At 39.6% G+C, this 18162-nt stretch overlaps 1 protein-coding gene across 2 annotated transcripts in view; it reads left to right on the top strand.

Moving 5' to 3' along the window:
• Window positions 1-18162, top strand: part of DCAF5 (DDB1 and CUL4 associated factor 5) — a 71872-nt gene that overhangs the window by 25283 nt on the left and 28427 nt on the right. For both annotated transcript variants that reach the window (XM_014941966.1, XM_014941965.1), the window contains exon 6: window positions 11330-11543. In XM_014941966.1, coding sequence (XP_014797452.1) covers window positions 11330-11543 — 214 coding nt within the window. The remainder of the gene's footprint in view (window positions 1-11329; window positions 11544-18162) is intronic.

Below are 18162 nucleotides of genomic sequence, written 5' to 3'. Positions count from 1 at the left end.
CTTTCCACCCATGGGCTGAGGCCCAAAGCAATGATACAGGGATCATATTGCCAAATTTGTTTCACCTTTGGAAATACTACCTATAGGTTGGTGAGGCCTATTGATAGGGAGGAAGTAACCATAATTCCCACTGGGGCAAAGGTCTACCTGGTTACCCCATACTGGGTGTTCAGCTTAGTTGTGCTGCAGGAAAACACAATCCAAGCCTTACAACAGTAAATGTACCTTATGTATAACTTCTGATCCAAATCTGTTGGAAATCACAGGTACTCAGTACTTCTGCAAATCCAGTTCTTAGCTCCCAATTGCTTTGCCTTACAGTTTTACTTGTTTCATTTAATTCACCACCTTTTAAAGACCTGATGAGTATTACCTTCTTGTTTCTGGATCAGTGTAATGGTCTCTGGCAAGACGAAAACATCTATGTGCTACATGACTTTCTTCTACGGTGGGGTATGGAGTATTTATCTACTCATGATAATCTAAGGATGTAGAAGTCTTGCAGGTGGTTTATGTTAGATTGACGTGCTGACATGTAGTTGGAAAAACTAGGGTTTGGGTTCACAAGTCCTTTGTGGGTTTTGAAATAGAAGTGGTAGCTACCAGAACTACAGGCAATTTGAGAACGGATCTTCAGAATTTAGTTAGATGCATGTAAAATAGACTTTCTTTGCAAGAGAGGGCTAAGTTTTAACTCTGAATAGAAGCATGGTTTATTTTGTTAGGGTTTTTTTGTTGATGGGCGGGAGTGCAAGGAAAAGGGAGGAAAGGATGATGGGTGTTTAGAGCTCTGTCTGTACCACAGGTGATATTTATAGCCTGTTGCATAGAGAGGACTTTAGAAAAACCTGTGTGGTGATGCAGAAGGTATTGTAGGGTCATAAAACCAGCATCATAACTGAGTCCAAGTCATAGCTTTAGGTCTTCAGTGCTTGCCAATTTTAGTTTCCAGGCTCATATCTTCAAGGTATTTGATCCTTAAAGATCATACCAGAAGAAGAGACAGCAATTATTTTCTGAGAAATTCACATGCTGAGTTTTATTCTTTCTGGCTTACTTTCCTGACCTCCCTCTAAAAAGTAGCTGTTGCCTAGTTTTATCTGTGTTAGCAAGATGTCTGGTATGTTGGCTGAAACACTAAGCTTCTGGAAGTGCAAGTGTGGGATCCAGTCTTGTTGACAGTTGTGTTGAAGGGGATATTAATCTGGGGGGTAAACACAGTTTTTGCTTCTGACAGTTGAGTTTGGTGAGGCTCAAGGCTCTGCAGAGACTAGAACTGGTGGACTGGGAATTTTCTCAAAGTAACATCTTTGGTTGTAATTGTGTTTTCCTTACACATTTTTAATAAGATGTTACATCATGGCTACAGGAGTGGGATGGCAGGAATAGTATGTGGAACTTTTAGGTTTTTTCTTTTGACTGTTTTTCATTTTCACCCTCCATTTAAAGGAAAGAACCTTGTGATTCTAATCACTTCTACAGCATGTGCTTTGACACTGCCAAAGCCCCTGCAGATGGGGGTGTCCCTTTACATCACTGAATCGTCAACTACCTGTTGAAATTATTTCGGTGCAGTAGAAGTGTGCTGCATATTTCAGTTTGGAGACCTTTGTCAGTCCTGCTCTGAGCAGAACACTGTATTGAGTGCAGGAAAAACGTGTGTATCTTGGCAACCATTTTTTCCATTGTCAAACTTACCAGTTTATTTTTTTCCCTTCCCAGTTGGACCATTTGTTGTGAACTTTGAATAACTTTACTGCTGCTTAAAGTAGTTCATCTGGCTAGGTTACAGCATGACAAATTTTAAGTGCTATTTAGGCACTCACCAGTATGGGTCAACCACATCACCTCAAATAGTTCAAATAACTATTTGTCTTCTCTCCTAGTTTAGGAAATAGAACTCATCCCACACAGGTACCATCATCATCTGTTTGCTTCTGTGCTACCGAGGCAGCCCAACTGATCTCTGTGTCTCAGCCTAGAATTTGAAGCTCTCCTGACCAGGTCCACCTTGGCACATTTTCCCCAAGTAACACAGAATCTAAACTTCGATATTTTTTTCCCCTATGTGTTTTCTATTATTTCTTAGAAGTTCCTTTTAATGTCATAGAAAGTGAGATGGTTGCTGCTTAAGTTCATGGGGATTGACTTATTCTTTTCTGGAAATCTTTCAGAGGTGTTGAAGGAATTTTTCAATGGTAATGGCATTGGGGTGGGGGTTTTCTTCATTGTAACCATAAATAAATCTCCAAACTGCCACAAGTTTAGCCAAAATCAAATGACTTCTTTAATGTTAGAAACATCTAAGGTTGTCTCCTCTGCCTTTCTAGCAGGGAGCTACTGAATTAAAAAGGGAGTACTTGCAAATAAGCCTTTTGGACTTTGGGCAAAGAGAGATGGTGACAATCATTAAGGCTTTAGTCATGCTGATGTCTTAAGTGGTGTTTCTGCTGGGAAGAGCTCTTTCCTGCATATGTACTCCTTTTCTGTGGCTGCCACTTTCAGCCACTTAATGCTTTTTCCCTTTTTTTTTTCTTTCTTTTTCCCTTTTAAAAACAGAAGTGCTGTGCTAAAGTTGCAAAGGATGCAAATCAGTGAATTTATAGATATTTTTACTCTGAAGCAGGTGATATTTTCTGTTGCTGGTGTGAGCACCAACTAATAGAGAATCTAGAAATACTCAAGTAAGTGTGCAAGTCTGCTAAGTACTGCCTGGTAGTCTCTTTTCTCCACCTTTATATATAGTCCTTATTGCGGAATTAACTAGGATGGTACTATAGGAAAGGCCCTCTTAGTTACCTTCTGAACATTCCTTGTCACACTGGCAGTCCTGCTTTCTTTATGCCTGACCTTGTCAGCCTCTCTTGGGATGACGGGTTTAGCTTAGCTTTTGATATGTTTAGGGCTGGTATCTTTCCTGTACTGGAGTGTATTCAGGTTAATCCACTGATGTGCAAACTGAAGATCTTGGAAGTTTTCTTATAATGACAGAATGAAAGATTTTTGAGTTTCCTCTAGCATTCCCAGATTTGTTGATCATGCAACTGAGTTTTGGAGTACTGAGGTTCAAATTGTATAACAAAAATAAATACTGTTAGTACTTCAGCTTTTAATTCTTTGTTTTTCTTAGGGCTATGGTGACACTTCTGTTCAGCTTTTCCTGTCTTGGTTTAGTAGTCTTCTCAAACCTTCATGAGCTAAAATCATACTATCTGTTGCTAATTCTGAGTTGAAGATTAAACTTTTTCACACCTACCAGCATCCCCGCACTGGTTCTGGCCAGACACTTCAAGCCAGGTACTGTTCTTTGCTCTGTGGGATCCAGCGTGCTCCCAGCAGTGGTGGTGGCATTCAGGTTTATAATTTTCAAGAACAGAAGTAGCTTCATGCAGTAAACAAGAAGTCAGGAAACCTGGTTTTGTTTCACAGTGTTAGGTAGGTCTGTTGATTGACCTCCCTTGCCCCCAGTTTTTCCTGTATCAAGGAACGGGAATACTGCCTGCTTCAAAAGCCAAATGTTGCTTTATCTTTCTGTTAGCTTTGAAACTCTCTAACACACAGGTCTCTCTAAAACAAGAATTAAAAGTGTATTATCCTTGCAATGTAAATTTAGAAGTATAAAGTAGTAATCTCTTGTTCAAAAGGAGCTCTGATTTAATATGTTTTTGTAGAGTCATTTTTTTAAGAAAATAGGAATTAAGAGATACCATTTTTTGTTTAAAAAAGGAAAATAAAATTTAGAAAAAATACATTGGTAACGGAATACAAGGGAGAGACCTTCTTCATGCATTTACTGGGAGAACATTTAAAATGTTAGTTCAACTCTATTGTAAAACAAGGGAATTAGTCTTTGAAAGATCAGCCGATGGGAAATTGTAGTGGAACCAATTTGATGAGACTAAAGTTGTGTGTGCAGTTGCATTCAGTTAGCTTTACATGATAATTTCTATTCATCTTGTGCCTATTAAAGGCAAAAGCTTTACTGATTCAAGACTGGACTGTGCTGCTGCAGGAGTATCTTGGATCTTGGCACTTACCCTGTTTAAAGAAAGGCTTTCTTGTTGCTGCTCTTTTCTTTAGTTTCAGCTTTTATAGCTCTGTTAAATTAAAAATTCATGCAGTTTTGCTAGAGAAAAGAAAGGGAGTGAGTGTATTTATAATATTGGATGAGAGAAGAAATCTGGAAATCTGTGGCTGGTGTTACTCAGCTTTTTCTAATGCAATACAAGAATTGCAGCACAGAAATGTGCAAAGGAACAAACCCTTCCGAGGACTGCAGTGTTGATACATGACTAATGTTGCAGAGACACTAAGGTGTGAAAATGGATTTACTCTTCAGGAAGAATTACCAACTTTTACACTCAGACTATTTTACTGAGGTAACATTCTCTGGTGTCTGTGTTCTTTGTGTTACACTGACTTCGGTGTGTGCTTCGTTTTGGAAACAGCTCCTGTTCCTTCATTTGGCCTAAAGGTCATCTTCCCATGCCACGGCTCACTGTATTTGCATATTCTCTGTCTGGTTATCTGATGGAAGCTACTCCTTTGTGTTTTGCTGGATTCAGCAGAGTTCTCTCTCACAGTCTGTACTCCATCCTACAAGATGCTATTTCTGAACAGGCTGAATAATGGACCCTGACTGTAGAATTTAGGCATTAGAAAAGGAGAAAAATAATCAGGTGATTTAGCTAGTTTATCTTGTGTGTGTTGGGTGGTTGTTCTTTACTTTGTATTCTCCACTTTCTTTTCTTTTTTTAATCTGGCTAAATGGTTTTTTTCTTTTTTTTTTTTCTTTTTTTTTTTTTTTTTTTTATTGTTTAAAATTTTTTTTTTTTTTTTTTTTTATTGTTTAAAATTTTTTTTTTTTTTTTTTTTTACTGTTTGCTAGACCTCATTTATTACTTACATTACAGTAGCACCTAGATGATTCAAGCAGAGTGTGAGAATAGGATACTGCTGTGCCTGCTGACTCTCAAATCTGTAGCGGGGGCAAGCCTAGGACAGTGAGAATGTTTGGGAACAAATCTGTAATAAGACCAAAACAAACCTTGGATAGAGCTGGAGGAGGATGTGAAACATTCAAACAAACAGGGTTGTTTTTATTGTTGTTGCCATTTGCTACTGTTTAATCACTGTAATGGCAGAGGTAAACCTTAAGTCCTAAAAGGATAAAAGTAATACAAATGAGGGGGAGAGCTTAGTATGCTTTATGCCTCTGCTCTTGTCATCTTCCTCAAAACACTGGAAATCTGTATTTTTTTTTCCTGTGAATGAAGGCAGAATAAAGGAAAACATAATGCTTTCCGGAGAGCTGCCTGAGAACTCCGGTGACGCAACATTAGCATTCAGTGATTCAATTAGATCATAGGGGCCAAACCATGCAAGCCTTTCTGTTAGAAGGTCTGGGTGCTCTGGGTACATAAATCTGGTGATGTTTGACGTTCCTAAGGCTCCAGAATTCTGAAGTCAGATAAGTTATTCTGAAGTTACCAGATAAGAATCTCCCTTATTTTAAAAATTAATAAATTATTTTAAAAAAAAAATAAATTGCTGCCTTGATGGCTTTAGGGGGAAAGGTGAATTGTCACCTTACAGTTTGCCATGCATGAAAGCTTATTAATGATGGGGGCTTCCTTTTTATATGAATTTACGTGTTCCTGACCCTAACAGTAAGGAGCAGAAGGAATGATATATTGTTGAACACGCAGAATCTTCACCCTGAGCTCCCTACTTTATCAGTCTTGGTGGATGTAGTTGATTTCACTTGTACGTTCTTTTTGTAGGAAACCAAAGATGTTTAGTTTTGCTAACACCACACAGCCTTCCTTTTATTTTGTTATTCTCTAAAGTCCATGCAAATACCTCTTACTTCCTGTTAAGGATTCCAGGGGAAGTAGTTCTTGAAGAGAGTTCTTATAAAGGTAGTCAGATAATCAGAGATAGTGATGACAGAATTTAGAAAAATGAGCATGTTACTGAGAAATAATAAAATCTTGAGTATGGCTTGAGTACCTTTTTAATCTTAAAACACTGATGGACTTTCTCCATGTTTGTTAACACTTCTGAATACATTCAGGGAAACTCCATACACTTTGACATGACTTACCTGCCTTTTAAAGAAAATATCTTGAGATTTCTATGATGTTTGTAGTATACTTTAAAAAATGCACACAGTATGCATGCTAATTGATCTTGTGCTTGCTTTTCTGTTATTCGTTAATTTGGCACTTTCTAAGTGTTTGCTCCAAAGTAAATAAGAATTGTGTGTGTTTACACACACAGAATAACTTTCTTCCAAATAAAACCCCAAATCTTTCTGGAGTTTTCCAGGCCAAGATTCTGTTTGCCGAGTTTCATTCCAGTTCTTTTTGCACAGTTAGAAGTTCCTCAATTTTGTGGTTACAGAAACGCTGACAAAACACAGTTGTGTGTAATAGTGTGTATTAGTTACAAGCATTCAATTCATTTTTTCCTTTTAAGGTCATTCTTTCATTAAGTTAGCTTCACACACTGCTGTTTATGGTATCAACACTTTCTCCCTTCCTTCCTTCTCTTTTAAATGACACTCATTTGCCAAGGACAGTGTCTGTACTGCGGTTCGTTGTCAGATTTGTAGCTTATCAAGAGAAGCTATTGAATGATTTTATTCAGTCGTTCTATTTAATGCTGTCATGCAGCCTGTTTTTATTTTATTCCTACCAAGATGCTGATCTTCTCTCAGTTTTAATGGCCACAGTCTGTTGCCAAGCTAACTTTTGAATAGCCTGGGCTAAGCTTATGTTACCACTCGGGCAGTTGACTTTTCGAAAAGGGATGAAACAACTTCTTTGTTTAGAAAAGGGGAGAGAGGAGGGAGAGGGAAACGCTTGTTTCAGGTATAGACTTTTCCTGCTAATTCTGAGCGCAGCGAGACGACTACTTCCCTCACCCACTGGCTGCCAGCAGAACGGGATTTATTTACTTTAGTGGTGCTGCTTTTGGATTGAAAGCCTTCCATTGTTTGCCTGAGCTGGTATTTAGTTAACACTTGAGTGCTGCCTGTGTGCAGCACATCCAACTACGGAAATGACCATATTGCACATAACTGTCCATTCTCTCCCTCCTCAGCCTGCCTCTAGCTCCAGTGTGTGTGTTTGGATTGCAACGTTCCATCTGTGGACTAAATATTTCCCTTAATCGTACAAGATGACTTTTTTAAAAACTCAGAAGCGCACGTGTCTCTCTCTATTGCTTGCAGAGCTGGTGGGCAACATCAGCATTCCACAGCTGGCTGGGCGAGCCAAATTTGGAAGCAGACTAAATCCCAGAGTAGTCTGGGTCTGGATTCGTAAAGATAAAGCAGAAAGGGCACCCATCTTGTTCAGAGATGCCCTTTTAGGTTTGTCTTCAGATTTCTCACTGGCTGTCATGGCCCATGTCTTGGAGAGGGGAGTATTGCTATTAGTCTGATGCATCAGTACTTCTAGTAACTGCAAGAAGGTGTTGCCTCTGAAATTCCTTTGCTGGAGCATGTAATAAGGGGTGGGCAGAAGTGGCAGTTCTAACATGAGTAACTTATCCGAGCATGTCTACACTGCCCCACGTAATCCTGTGTGGAAAAAATCCAAAATAGCACTGACTAAAGGTACAGAGCAGCCCACCCCAATAAAAGAAAAAGAGCAAAAGCTCTGGTTCCTGACTAGTTTGAAGATCCTTTAGAGCTTCTTGATTCAGACATCCTCTTTAGTAATAATGAGTACTAGTACTGGTTTAATAGTATAAAAAATAAGATAACTTCTCCCAACATATTCCTTGGAGATAACTGACTGCTTTTGTCCTGCAATTTTTATGGAGATGGAATACTGTGGAAGATATCTTGATTAATTATTATTTGTTTCCCAAAACCAGCATGGTTGTTCTATAATCAACTAAATTTTATAATGGAAATTACTGAAGTCTAAATGCTTAGTTCTAAATACTGCTATCATGTGCACTGCCTGCGGCAGGGGGCAGAGGGAGAGAGTTTTCTCAAATCTTTCATCTCCTCTATTTGTGAGCTAGGTTCCTAGCGTTTCCACCAAGATGGAGCTATGAGCTGCACCCCCTTGAGACCCCCTCCCATGATATTTCTGACCGTATCTCTCAAAGCTTCTCTTGTAGGAGTAGAGAGACTGCAAATATTTCTCCTCTGTTTGGGTCAGGAAACGGACGCTTGGGGGTTTTTGGTTTCTGTTTGTCTCTCTTCATCCCCACCTACCTACCTGCTGCCTCTTTTCATAGCTTGTTAAAGGAAAACACTGTGCAGTTAATTTAACAAACCCTTTCAAAGAGACAAAGAGGAAGCAAGCAGGACACAGCATGGTGGGGAAAACAGAAGACCACTGTCTTGTGATCTAGTGCAGCGAAATGCTGATGCACTGGGAGCTCCGGAGTCTGGTTTTTGTGGACAGAATTGAGAGGAGGGGAAAGTCATCAGCATGTTGCACTTCCGTATGAATGGCAAATGGCTGGTTTAGCATTTTTTTCTTTATCAGCCAAAGTTAATCCACTGCCTTTTTTTATTAGCATGGGGTTTGGGCTGGTGGGGGGTGTTGTGGGGGTGTGCTGTGGGGTTTTTGTTGTTGTTTTTTTTTTTTTTCTTTTGAACCAAACATTCAAGGACCTTTTTTTATTAGCATGGGGTTTGGGCTGGGGGGAGTGGTGTGGTGATGTTTTGTGGGGTTTTTTGTGTGTTTTTTTTCTTTTGAGCCAAATGTTCAAGGGTACATGTGTGGCTGAATTGTGTGGAGTTGAGGGTATGGGGTAGGCAGAGCTGTGGATCTTTTGAGAGGTGTTAACTGTGCAGCTCCTTAATTCTAGACTTCTTACGTGTGGATACAATCCTAATTTCTGAGGTTCTAGCCTTTCTTACTTCATTTAATTTCTGAAGTAAAATATTCTTTCAGAGATCCGTTGCACTAAAGTTACTGAGACACAATACAGAATTCAGCTCCAAGAGGCGTTTCTTTGATAGCTTTGACTGCTATAGGAGCTTAATGAAAACATCTGTAAGCAGAATGGAAGCTAGTTTAATACTACACTACTATTACTATAAAATACAATCCCAGAATATTTCAGACAGGGCATAATAATAGTAACCATGGAAACTTTGCTTGAAGATTTGAAAGGAGGGGACATCTGGTAGGCTCACTCACTTGTAGGCAGGAGAGAATTCCGGGTTGTGGTTTAGATTGGGGAGAACTGGTAGTGAGGAGAGGGGCTTAGCCCTGGAGTAGCAGTGCCTGCACCTTAAAATTAAATCTGCTTGATACATACATGTCGTGGTGGAGAATTTGTATATTTTTATAGGAAAATGGACCTTTTGTAGCCAAAAAAGTCCGGATTTATTTTTTCTGCTTGTTTCTTGGGCTGGGGTTTTGGTTGGTTTTTGGTGTTGGTGGGGTTTTTTGTTTAATTTTTGTGGTGTGATTTTGTTTTTTGGGTTTTTTTTAAGGAAGTGGAAACTTCCGTAGAAAAAAAAAATTGGCTTACACAAACCTATTGGGAAAGGGGGAGGGGAAAAAAAAGTTGAGTGTGTGTTTTGGGTTTTTGTTTTTTTTAATGCCTGACTGAGTATTTTGAGTTGGCTGAGTACCTTATTGATCTCGAACAAAAATTAGGGCTGATGAGGGGGATCCTAAATCCTCGTTTCTAAGATTACAGTCTCTAGTATTAAGTTTTCTCATGTTTTTATTAAAAACCATAAACACTATTAAGAGAAGTGCAGTGCCTTTGCCTAGCAGCAGGAGAGTTCACACACACACGTGAGAGAGCAGGACTCTTCATACTGATACAGACGTTCAGAATTTGTGGTGCTCAGCTTGAAGCTCTTACTAGTTGGCTTTGAAAATATGACTTCTGGTTGCTCTGTGGCACTCTGGCTTTCGGTTCACAAAGTGCATGTGTGCGAGCGCAGCGTATTTCCACTGCATTCATTAAGTGGAATCTTCTATTTTGTTTTTGCTTTTGTTTAACTCTGGCTCAGGAACAATAGGTTTTTTAACTTTACAGTATCTCATGTAACGATGCATGCTTCAACCTGCATGGAATGTGAGGCTTCCCGTCCATGTGGAGTGACTCATTTTTCACAAACGTTGGGGCAGAGGGGTAAATCAGAAAGTAAAATGCATTAAAATCCAAGATTAAACTTACCTCTAGAATCTGCTAATACTGTGCTGGTGTGCCTTGTCTGGTCCAGAAGGTGCATAAAAGTCACAGCTCTTAACAAGATTTGATGGGGATGGCTCAAAACCTGTTAACAAAAGGTCAAGCTCTGGTACTGCTTAAGGAGTTTTCAATGTTCAGTGAACAAAAAAGGGATAAAATCTCTTCCATCTTTGTCTCCCTTCCCATATGCACAATCTTTTCAAGTGCAGGGATTGAATTAAGTCTTTGAAAAAATCAGAAAGCTCGTACAATGCAAGTTGAATTTCAGGTATGCTTTGATTATCTTTAGGTTCCTGGATGGAACAAATTCCATATTCTCTTACTGTTTTAAAGAGAAAGCCTGGAAACTTGCGACCCTTTGTTTTTGTCTTGTATATATCGATAAGAACTGACACAAATACTCCAGCTGTGATCATACAGCCTTATATGGGACAAGGAAACCAGCTAATTCAACCTGTGAAAGTTTTAGGTAATAGTCATGTGGTAGCATAATTGTCTTGCCTACTTGGCAGTATTTTTAGACGAAGCAGGCTTGAGACTAGCTAAGTGACTTATTTTAGCATTTCTTGTAATAACTTGTTAGTAAGATGGCCTTTTATTTAAGACAGCTGGAACTGATTGTAGAGATCAAACATTCTATGATGCCCTGTAGAAATGTAAATAGAAGCAGAAGTGAAATAGTGGTCAGGGTGTCTACAGTTGGAGAAAATGCCACCCAGTGCCAGAGCAGAGGGGAAAAAAAAAGTTTGGGCTGGCTGGATTCAGGCACCAGCCAAACAAAAATTGCTGAGCACTGGTGGGGGTCAGTCCCAAATGCAGACATTCCAGAAGTGCAAGAACAACTTTTTTAAGGCTAAGGCTACTTTCTGAGACTCTGCTCCTGTGCAGGAAATGTATTGTTATTAACAAAACTACTCGCTTTTCTGACCACTTTATAGTCCTAGCATTTTGATAGTTTGTTACTCAAGTTTTGAATCAAGTTTGTTCAGGAACTGATGATTTGAAGCAGAAACCAAGTAAGATTCTGGTTTACTGGGCGGGTTTGTTTGAAATGACTCGGTAAGTTTAAAGAGAGAGTTCTGTCTTTAAGTAGTTAAATTCCTATGCGCAGCCCATCTAACTTGTTTCCTCTGTCTTTTCCCAGTTCACTGCTTCGCTACGGTGGAAACCTGTCCCTTCAGAGTGCCATGAGTGTCCGCTTCAACAGCAACGGAACCCAGCTGCTGGCCCTGCGCCGGCGCCTTCCCCCGGTTCTCTACGACATCCACTGCCGGCTGCCCGTCTTCCAGTTCGACAACCAAGGCTACTTCAACTCGTGTACCATGAAGAGCTGCTGTTTTGCAGGTGATCGTGATCAGGTAATAAGCAAGTAATGATGTCCCAAGTCTCCAGAGTTTCCATGTAAACCTCTGCAAGGGTGTACCATGAAGAGCTGCTGTTTTGCAGGTGATCGTGATCAGGTAATAAGCAAGTAATGATGTCCCAAGTCTCCAGAGTTTCCATGCAACCCTCTGCAAGGGTTTTTTTTTCACAATTCAGGGATTAAAACAGGAGGCAAGACACATGGAGGCACAGTAGTGCTCTGAAAAAGGAAAAATGTGTACCAAAGCATGAGATAAATTTTTACTTGGAAGGTGATATTCACAAGAAAAACATTTGCAGAAGCTTTTTAGGTCCAATTAATATGATTTTAGAACTATGAGAAGACAATATTATCTCCATATGCTAAGGAAGCATCTTCCTTTCCTATCAATATCAGTACTGAGTCCAGTAGAGGCAATCCAAAACATAAATAGTGTAGATTTATAGAGTTACTGATTCCTACATCAAATTATAATGTTTCTCCTTTAATACTATACTAATAGATCCCATTATAGGTCTTTATAGTTCAGTAATTCTCTAAGTGGTGATGGCTGGTGCTTAGGAGGGAATAGTTTGTTACTTCGCTGAGGCAGGACACTGTCCCTACTACTAAATCACAAAGAAATGTCACATATAAAGTGACTAACACTTGTATAACTCTGGAGCTGGATATTGTCTTTGGACAGCTGTATTTAACAACCACTAACACTGTGTAAGGACAAAAAATGTATTTTCAAGCCATGACAGTATAGAGCTAAGATCTGAAAATTCTTTGCTGTCATCAATAAAATTCCTGCAGTCAGAATTTGGTCGTTAATTCTATTGCTGCTGCTGCAGGAGGCAGAGTTGAGCTTCTTTCAGACTGCAAGTAGGAAATACATTTGCATCACTGAAGTTGAGCAGTGTTCCTCAGTTTTACATAGTTTTTGGCAGAAGAAGTGTTAAAATGCAATAATGAAACCATCTTAAAAAAAAAGTGCTTTACTATAAAGAATGGGCAAACACATGTATTGTTTAAGAAGAAAACTGCTTACGATTTGTGGTCCATTATTTAGTCAGCCTAAAGATGACACTCGTTTCTCCTCTGGAAGTCAGAGAAGACCTGTGTACACTGACATACAGTTAAGCTTCTCATCTGTTACTGAAGATCTAGATAAAAGCCTTATTGTCTGTTGTTGTGCTTTCTAAGCCACTTTATGGGTGTGGTGTTATTTTGATGGGAAGAATATGGTTGTTCTGTGTATGGCTGATATGGTACTTCAGAATTCTGCATTTTAAAAAAAATTTATATTCTTTTGGTTTGATGGATTTTCTGTTCAGGTAAGTAGCAGAACATAATGCTATTAACCAGTTGGAATTCAGAGCAAAAGACATTTATATTCTGTTACAAATGCTCTAAGAAGCTAATAAGGAAGATGAAGTTTAATATGGAATATTAGAGAGATGTGGAATTTGACATTGAGATACCTGCTTGTACCCATCATCTAACTGGAAGGAAAAAAGAACTTGCAGAAAATGCCAACATGTGGTCCAGCTGTGTATGTCTGACACGGTCCAGTAATCCTCAAATTCAGCTGAGTAGGATTGTCAACACTATAGATAGTCCTTAGGGACTGCCTTTTACAGAGAACCCAGTTCCAGGTGTATCTAGAGAAGAAGGTTAGAGTTGGAACATACTGTAAAATACAGAAGACGAATTAAAATAAAAATACAGTGTTTTTTGACTGCTACCCTTCTGTACAACTAGTATGCTTTTGCTTTCTGGTGAGTTTTGTGAGTATGAAATAATATATACAAGACTTGACCCGCAAATCAGAATTCATCAAAAAAAGAAATAAAGCTGTTTCCAATTTAATCTGGTTCCAGCCCCCTCTCCCATTTAATATTGCTGTCCTTTGTCTTAATAAGGAATGTCTTTCATTCAAGATCCATGCAAAGTGAGCTTTATGGAATTTCTTGCTTGTATTTCCTTGTAGGATCAAAAGTTTGTGTGGGCTATGGCTTATTTGGAGGGATCTAAAGATAAGAAAGTTGTGTTCGAATTATGAGCGGCATTTGTGGTAGGAAGGCTTCTTCAGAATTTTTCTCTCATTGCACCATTTGTTTTCCTCTGTCTTCAATTTTTCTTTTCATCTTTATTAAACTGATGACTCAGTTTTTTCTCTTTTTTTCCTCTTTTAAGCTGTCTTAAATAGTTAGGTTTTAGTACTTCATACAGAGCCTAGTAATATAAAAATGTGACTCTCCTGCGTTCAAAAACTATCATGTGTTGTCTGCGCAGTTAGTTCATCTGATAAGGTTGCATTTCAATTCTATATTTTAACCCTAACAAGAAAGGGATATCCTTAACTCCTCAATGCTTAGAATGCAGTTGCATTGGGGGAAAAAGTGCTGAAAGGGGGAGGCCTTTCTTACCCAGCAGAGGCGATGCATGACCTATCACTGGTTCAACTTCCCAACCTGGCAGCAGCATTGACTGCTTTTTTGTGGTTAATGACTTGTGTTAACACTCAGAGTGTTTGGTGCGGTGTAAGGAAGGGATCAGAGGGTGGGTGAGAGATGGAGAGATGGCCTTTTGGCACTGTGAGACTCAGCACCTCACAGAACTGCAGCCTTCGCTAATCTTTCGATGCTGTTTGTACATGGAAAATCGTTTCCTCACAGGAAGTTTTCCTGTAAATCATGACCACCAGGGTTTAAAAACCCACAACTGTTAGTATCTTAGTACTTGCCTTTGGAAGTTTGCTGCAACACAGTGGTGAAAATCTACAGAGAAGGTAAAGAACACCTTGTTCTGTATGGAGCTGTTGGATTCTAGTATGGCAAAAATGAACAGATTCTGAGCTGCAAGCCCACAGCTTGGAAGCTCACTTACAGATCACCCTTATATTTTAAGAAACTAAATACTTAAGTTCCCATAATGATCAGATGCGTTATTCTTACTTTGGCAAGGCATGTGTGTTAAGTTAATTCAATTTCTTTGCACAATTAAAACACACACTACCAGTTGCAGAATGGTTTGATTGGCTTGTCTCTTGATGGCAGTTAAGCTCTGTAGACTAATCTTTTCTCAGTATTGTCTTTTTAGCACCCAAGGATTGTGACAGGAACTCAACAGGACTTGCATCCAGAACTCCTGAGCTATCACTCTAGAGCCTGCTCCCAGCGGGTGTGCAGTGATCTGTGTACCAGCTCGTTTTATTGGGGCATCTGTGATGCAAGCAGGGTGAAACCTCATAACAAAGAATGAAATACCATTAATGCTTTAAGGAACAAAACTTGGAAAAATTCACCTATTAACCCTAATGATTTTTTTTAAGTTCGGAATGAAATACCATTAATGCTTTAAGGAACAAAACTCAGAAAAATTCACCTATTAGCCCTAATGATTTTTTTAAGTTCAAGAGAACACGTTCTGAAGTGCTTAGATGGCTTTGAGTCGTTGCAGGTATTTTGGGTGTGTGGGTTGTAGCACAAGCTAAGTGGCAGAGATCTTGGAGGATGAGCAGCTTTGCTTCTTTTTGTGTCCTTGCAAACTGTTGTTTTCCTCCAAAAGCATTATTGCCCTTGTCCTTGTGAATCTGATTTGGAAATCAGCAAACGATATACGCAAGCATTTTTCCCTAAAAATGCCATCGTCAGACTTTTCTTATTTCTTACAATTACCAAAGCTTGAGAGGCAATATTTAGCTGGTGCTTTATTTGTACCCATTTATAATTGCCTTTATTTGCTCATCTCTGAACTCTGTCTTTTGTCCATGTCATGAGTGTAATGACCTCATTCACATGCCACTGATTTTTCTTTTCTTTGTAGGCGAGCTCTGATGTTGGTAGATAAATGCGTTCAAAATTGTTTGCCATTTGTGTTGTCCGGGAGCTCACTTGAGTCACACAGCTGTGGAAGGGAGAAGGATGAGAGAGACTGCATGGATCAAGCCTGACTCTCAGCTGCCCACTCCCTCTGTCAGCTGTAGAAATTTACGTGAGAGCATAATCTATCCATCTTTCTGGTACAGGCATCCAGCCCCAGAATTTTAAAGGCAGTTTGTTTATACACCTAACTCCCACTGGCTTTACCCTGGTGTGCACAAGTGTTTGTTTACATGCAAATCATAAAATATGTGAGAATCTCAAGTCGTGTCAGGGTGCTGGGGGAGTTTCCATTCTTGTCAGCATTAAAATTTGGGAAATGTCGTTTTAAATACTAAGGATTTTTAGTTGCTAGACTGCTCTGAAAAATATCTTCTTGGATCTGAAGATATGAGAAATATTAAAGGACTTCAGGTTTAATGCCTTTTTAAGTGTAGGAACCTCAGAGGCCATGGTGATGGGCAGCAGCAAAAAAAGCCACACAAAACCCCACAAACCACAAAAAACCCTCCAAACTGAAATAGACCAAAAGAAGTGTTGCCTGTGTCACAGTGATGAACGCTATCAGCTCATTCATTTTCTCACTCTGCAGATAATGTGAGGCTCTATATAATCTATCCATCTTTCTGGTACAGGCATCCAGCCCCAGAATTTTAAAGGCAGTTTGTTTATACACCTAACTCCCACTGGCTTTACCCTGGTGTGCACAAGTGTTTGTTTACATGCAAATCATAAAATATGTGAGAATCTCAAGTCGTGTCAGGGTGCTGGGGGAGTTTCCATTCTTGTCAGCATTAAAATTTGGGAAATGTCGTTTTAAATACTAAGGATTTTTAGTTGCTAGACTGCTCTGAAAAATATCTTCTTGGATCTGAAGATATGAGAAATATTAAAGGACTTCAGGTTTAATGCCTTTTTAAGTGTAGGAACCTCAGAGGCCATGGTGATGGGCAGCAGCAAAAAAAGCCACACAAAACCCCACAAACCACAAAAAACCCTCCAAACTGAAATAGACCAAAAGAAGTGTTGCCTGTGTCACAGTGATGAATGCTATCAGCTCATTCATTTTCTCACTCTGCAGATAATGTGAGGCTCTATTAACGCTTGTAGCTGTAAAATCAAGTGCTTATTGCCTGATTTTCAGAAAGGCGGGGGTGGAGAGAAATAACTTATACCCTGTGAATCAAACAAAAAGTGTCTTGACTCTGGCATGCCCTCAGACATTACGTCACCACTCAGCCTTCTCTGTTGACATTACTTTGGTATAGGAGAGTTTGAGGAATGCACCGCTCGCGGTCCTGCAGGCTGCTCCAACTCCCTATAAAGTTACAGCCTTCATTGTGCTGAAGTCTCTGTGTTAAATAGCCCCGGTTAGGGACAACCCAGTTTTTAGTGGGACAGAATTACTACATGACCATAACCCTTCCAAGAGCAGGATTAGCTCTATAGGTGCCAGAGGTTGTGCATTGCCTTTGTAAAGAAATAGAACTTTTCTTCTGAGTTCTTCTCTGTGTCATCTAACTTAAAGGCCATTTATCTCAGGAAATGGTACTTATCAACGTCTAGCTTTAAAGAAGAAAGGGAATTATTCTTCTAAAGAATACATTGTGAGTTTCCTGTGCATAGAAGACTTCTTAATGAGTAGTCGCTTGCTGCAGTCAGTATTTCTTAATATACAAAAAGCGCTCTGTGTGCAAATATGTTGTTGTGCTTGGATGAAAAGAAAATCAATGTCTTACTCTGCCTTAACTTGGCTTCTTCCAGGAATTACTGATGAGGTTGTATTTTGTTTTTTACTTTATTTAAATGGCATTTTAAATCATAGCTATATGTATAACACTATATACATATAAAACACATACATGAGTACTTTTATCTGGCTATGAAATTATTTATTTCCCATCGCTTTTGGTACCTGACATGGGAGAGTCATACTGAAAATGGCATTTCAGAATCAGGGTCTTGACAGAAGGGGCTGGGAGTTTTCTTTAACCCTTCTTATGCTGAACACCTCTCCCCAGTTCCCTGGGGCATCCTCCCTGCTCCATATCCTGCCTCCCTTCTCCTCTGCATCCTGGAAGACCTCTGGGCAGTGATGTATTAGCCCAAAGGGACCCATGCTGAAGCTGTGTTCTGGTGGAGTGGAACTCTGAATGGGGAGAGTGAGGTTTACAGGCTTCATGTTCCTCACAGGGCATCACAGGAGATGCCCAGTTTAGTACCATCCCTGGCCGGGCTGGTGAGAGGGAAGGGAGTGAAAAGTGACACACAATGGGTGCTGCACTGGCAGTGTTTCTCATGTAGCTGTTAAAGCTAGGCCTTCTCTAGATACTGAAAAAGCAACTATGAATTCTGGAAGAGGATTTTGATTAATAGAATATTTGCATTAATGTGTATTTGAAAAAGTAAAGTAACAGATGGCTGAAGAAAATGGAAGAGAGCAATTGGGGTACCTGTGGTTTCAGCCATGTATAGAGGAGTCCCCTTCATAAGCTCAGATAAACGTGGTGCTGCTTTCTTTGCAATGTAATAGGAACATTTTCCCTGCCATAGAAACCCTTACTGTGGATTTCTAAGTTGCTCTTGTTCATGAATAAAATTACTGTTGTGGCCTTTCTCTATGGCAAAAAGGCAGCTGTAAAAATGTTGATGGATTGTTCTCGATGATGCTTCTGTAAGCATTTAAAACTGCCCCACGTGGAGTTGGCTGCTTATAAGATTAGGGATTTACGGAGTGGGAATACA

The sequence above is a fragment of the Calidris pugnax genome, unplaced genomic scaffold, assembly GCF_001431845.1.
Source record: "Calidris pugnax isolate Ruff unplaced genomic scaffold, ASM143184v1 scaffold56, whole genome shotgun sequence".
In the NCBI taxonomy this organism is placed as follows: Eukaryota; Metazoa; Chordata; class Aves; order Charadriiformes; family Scolopacidae; genus Calidris; species Calidris pugnax.
Note: the sequence above shows the minus strand (reverse complement) of the source record. Positions and strands in the feature narration are given on the sequence as shown.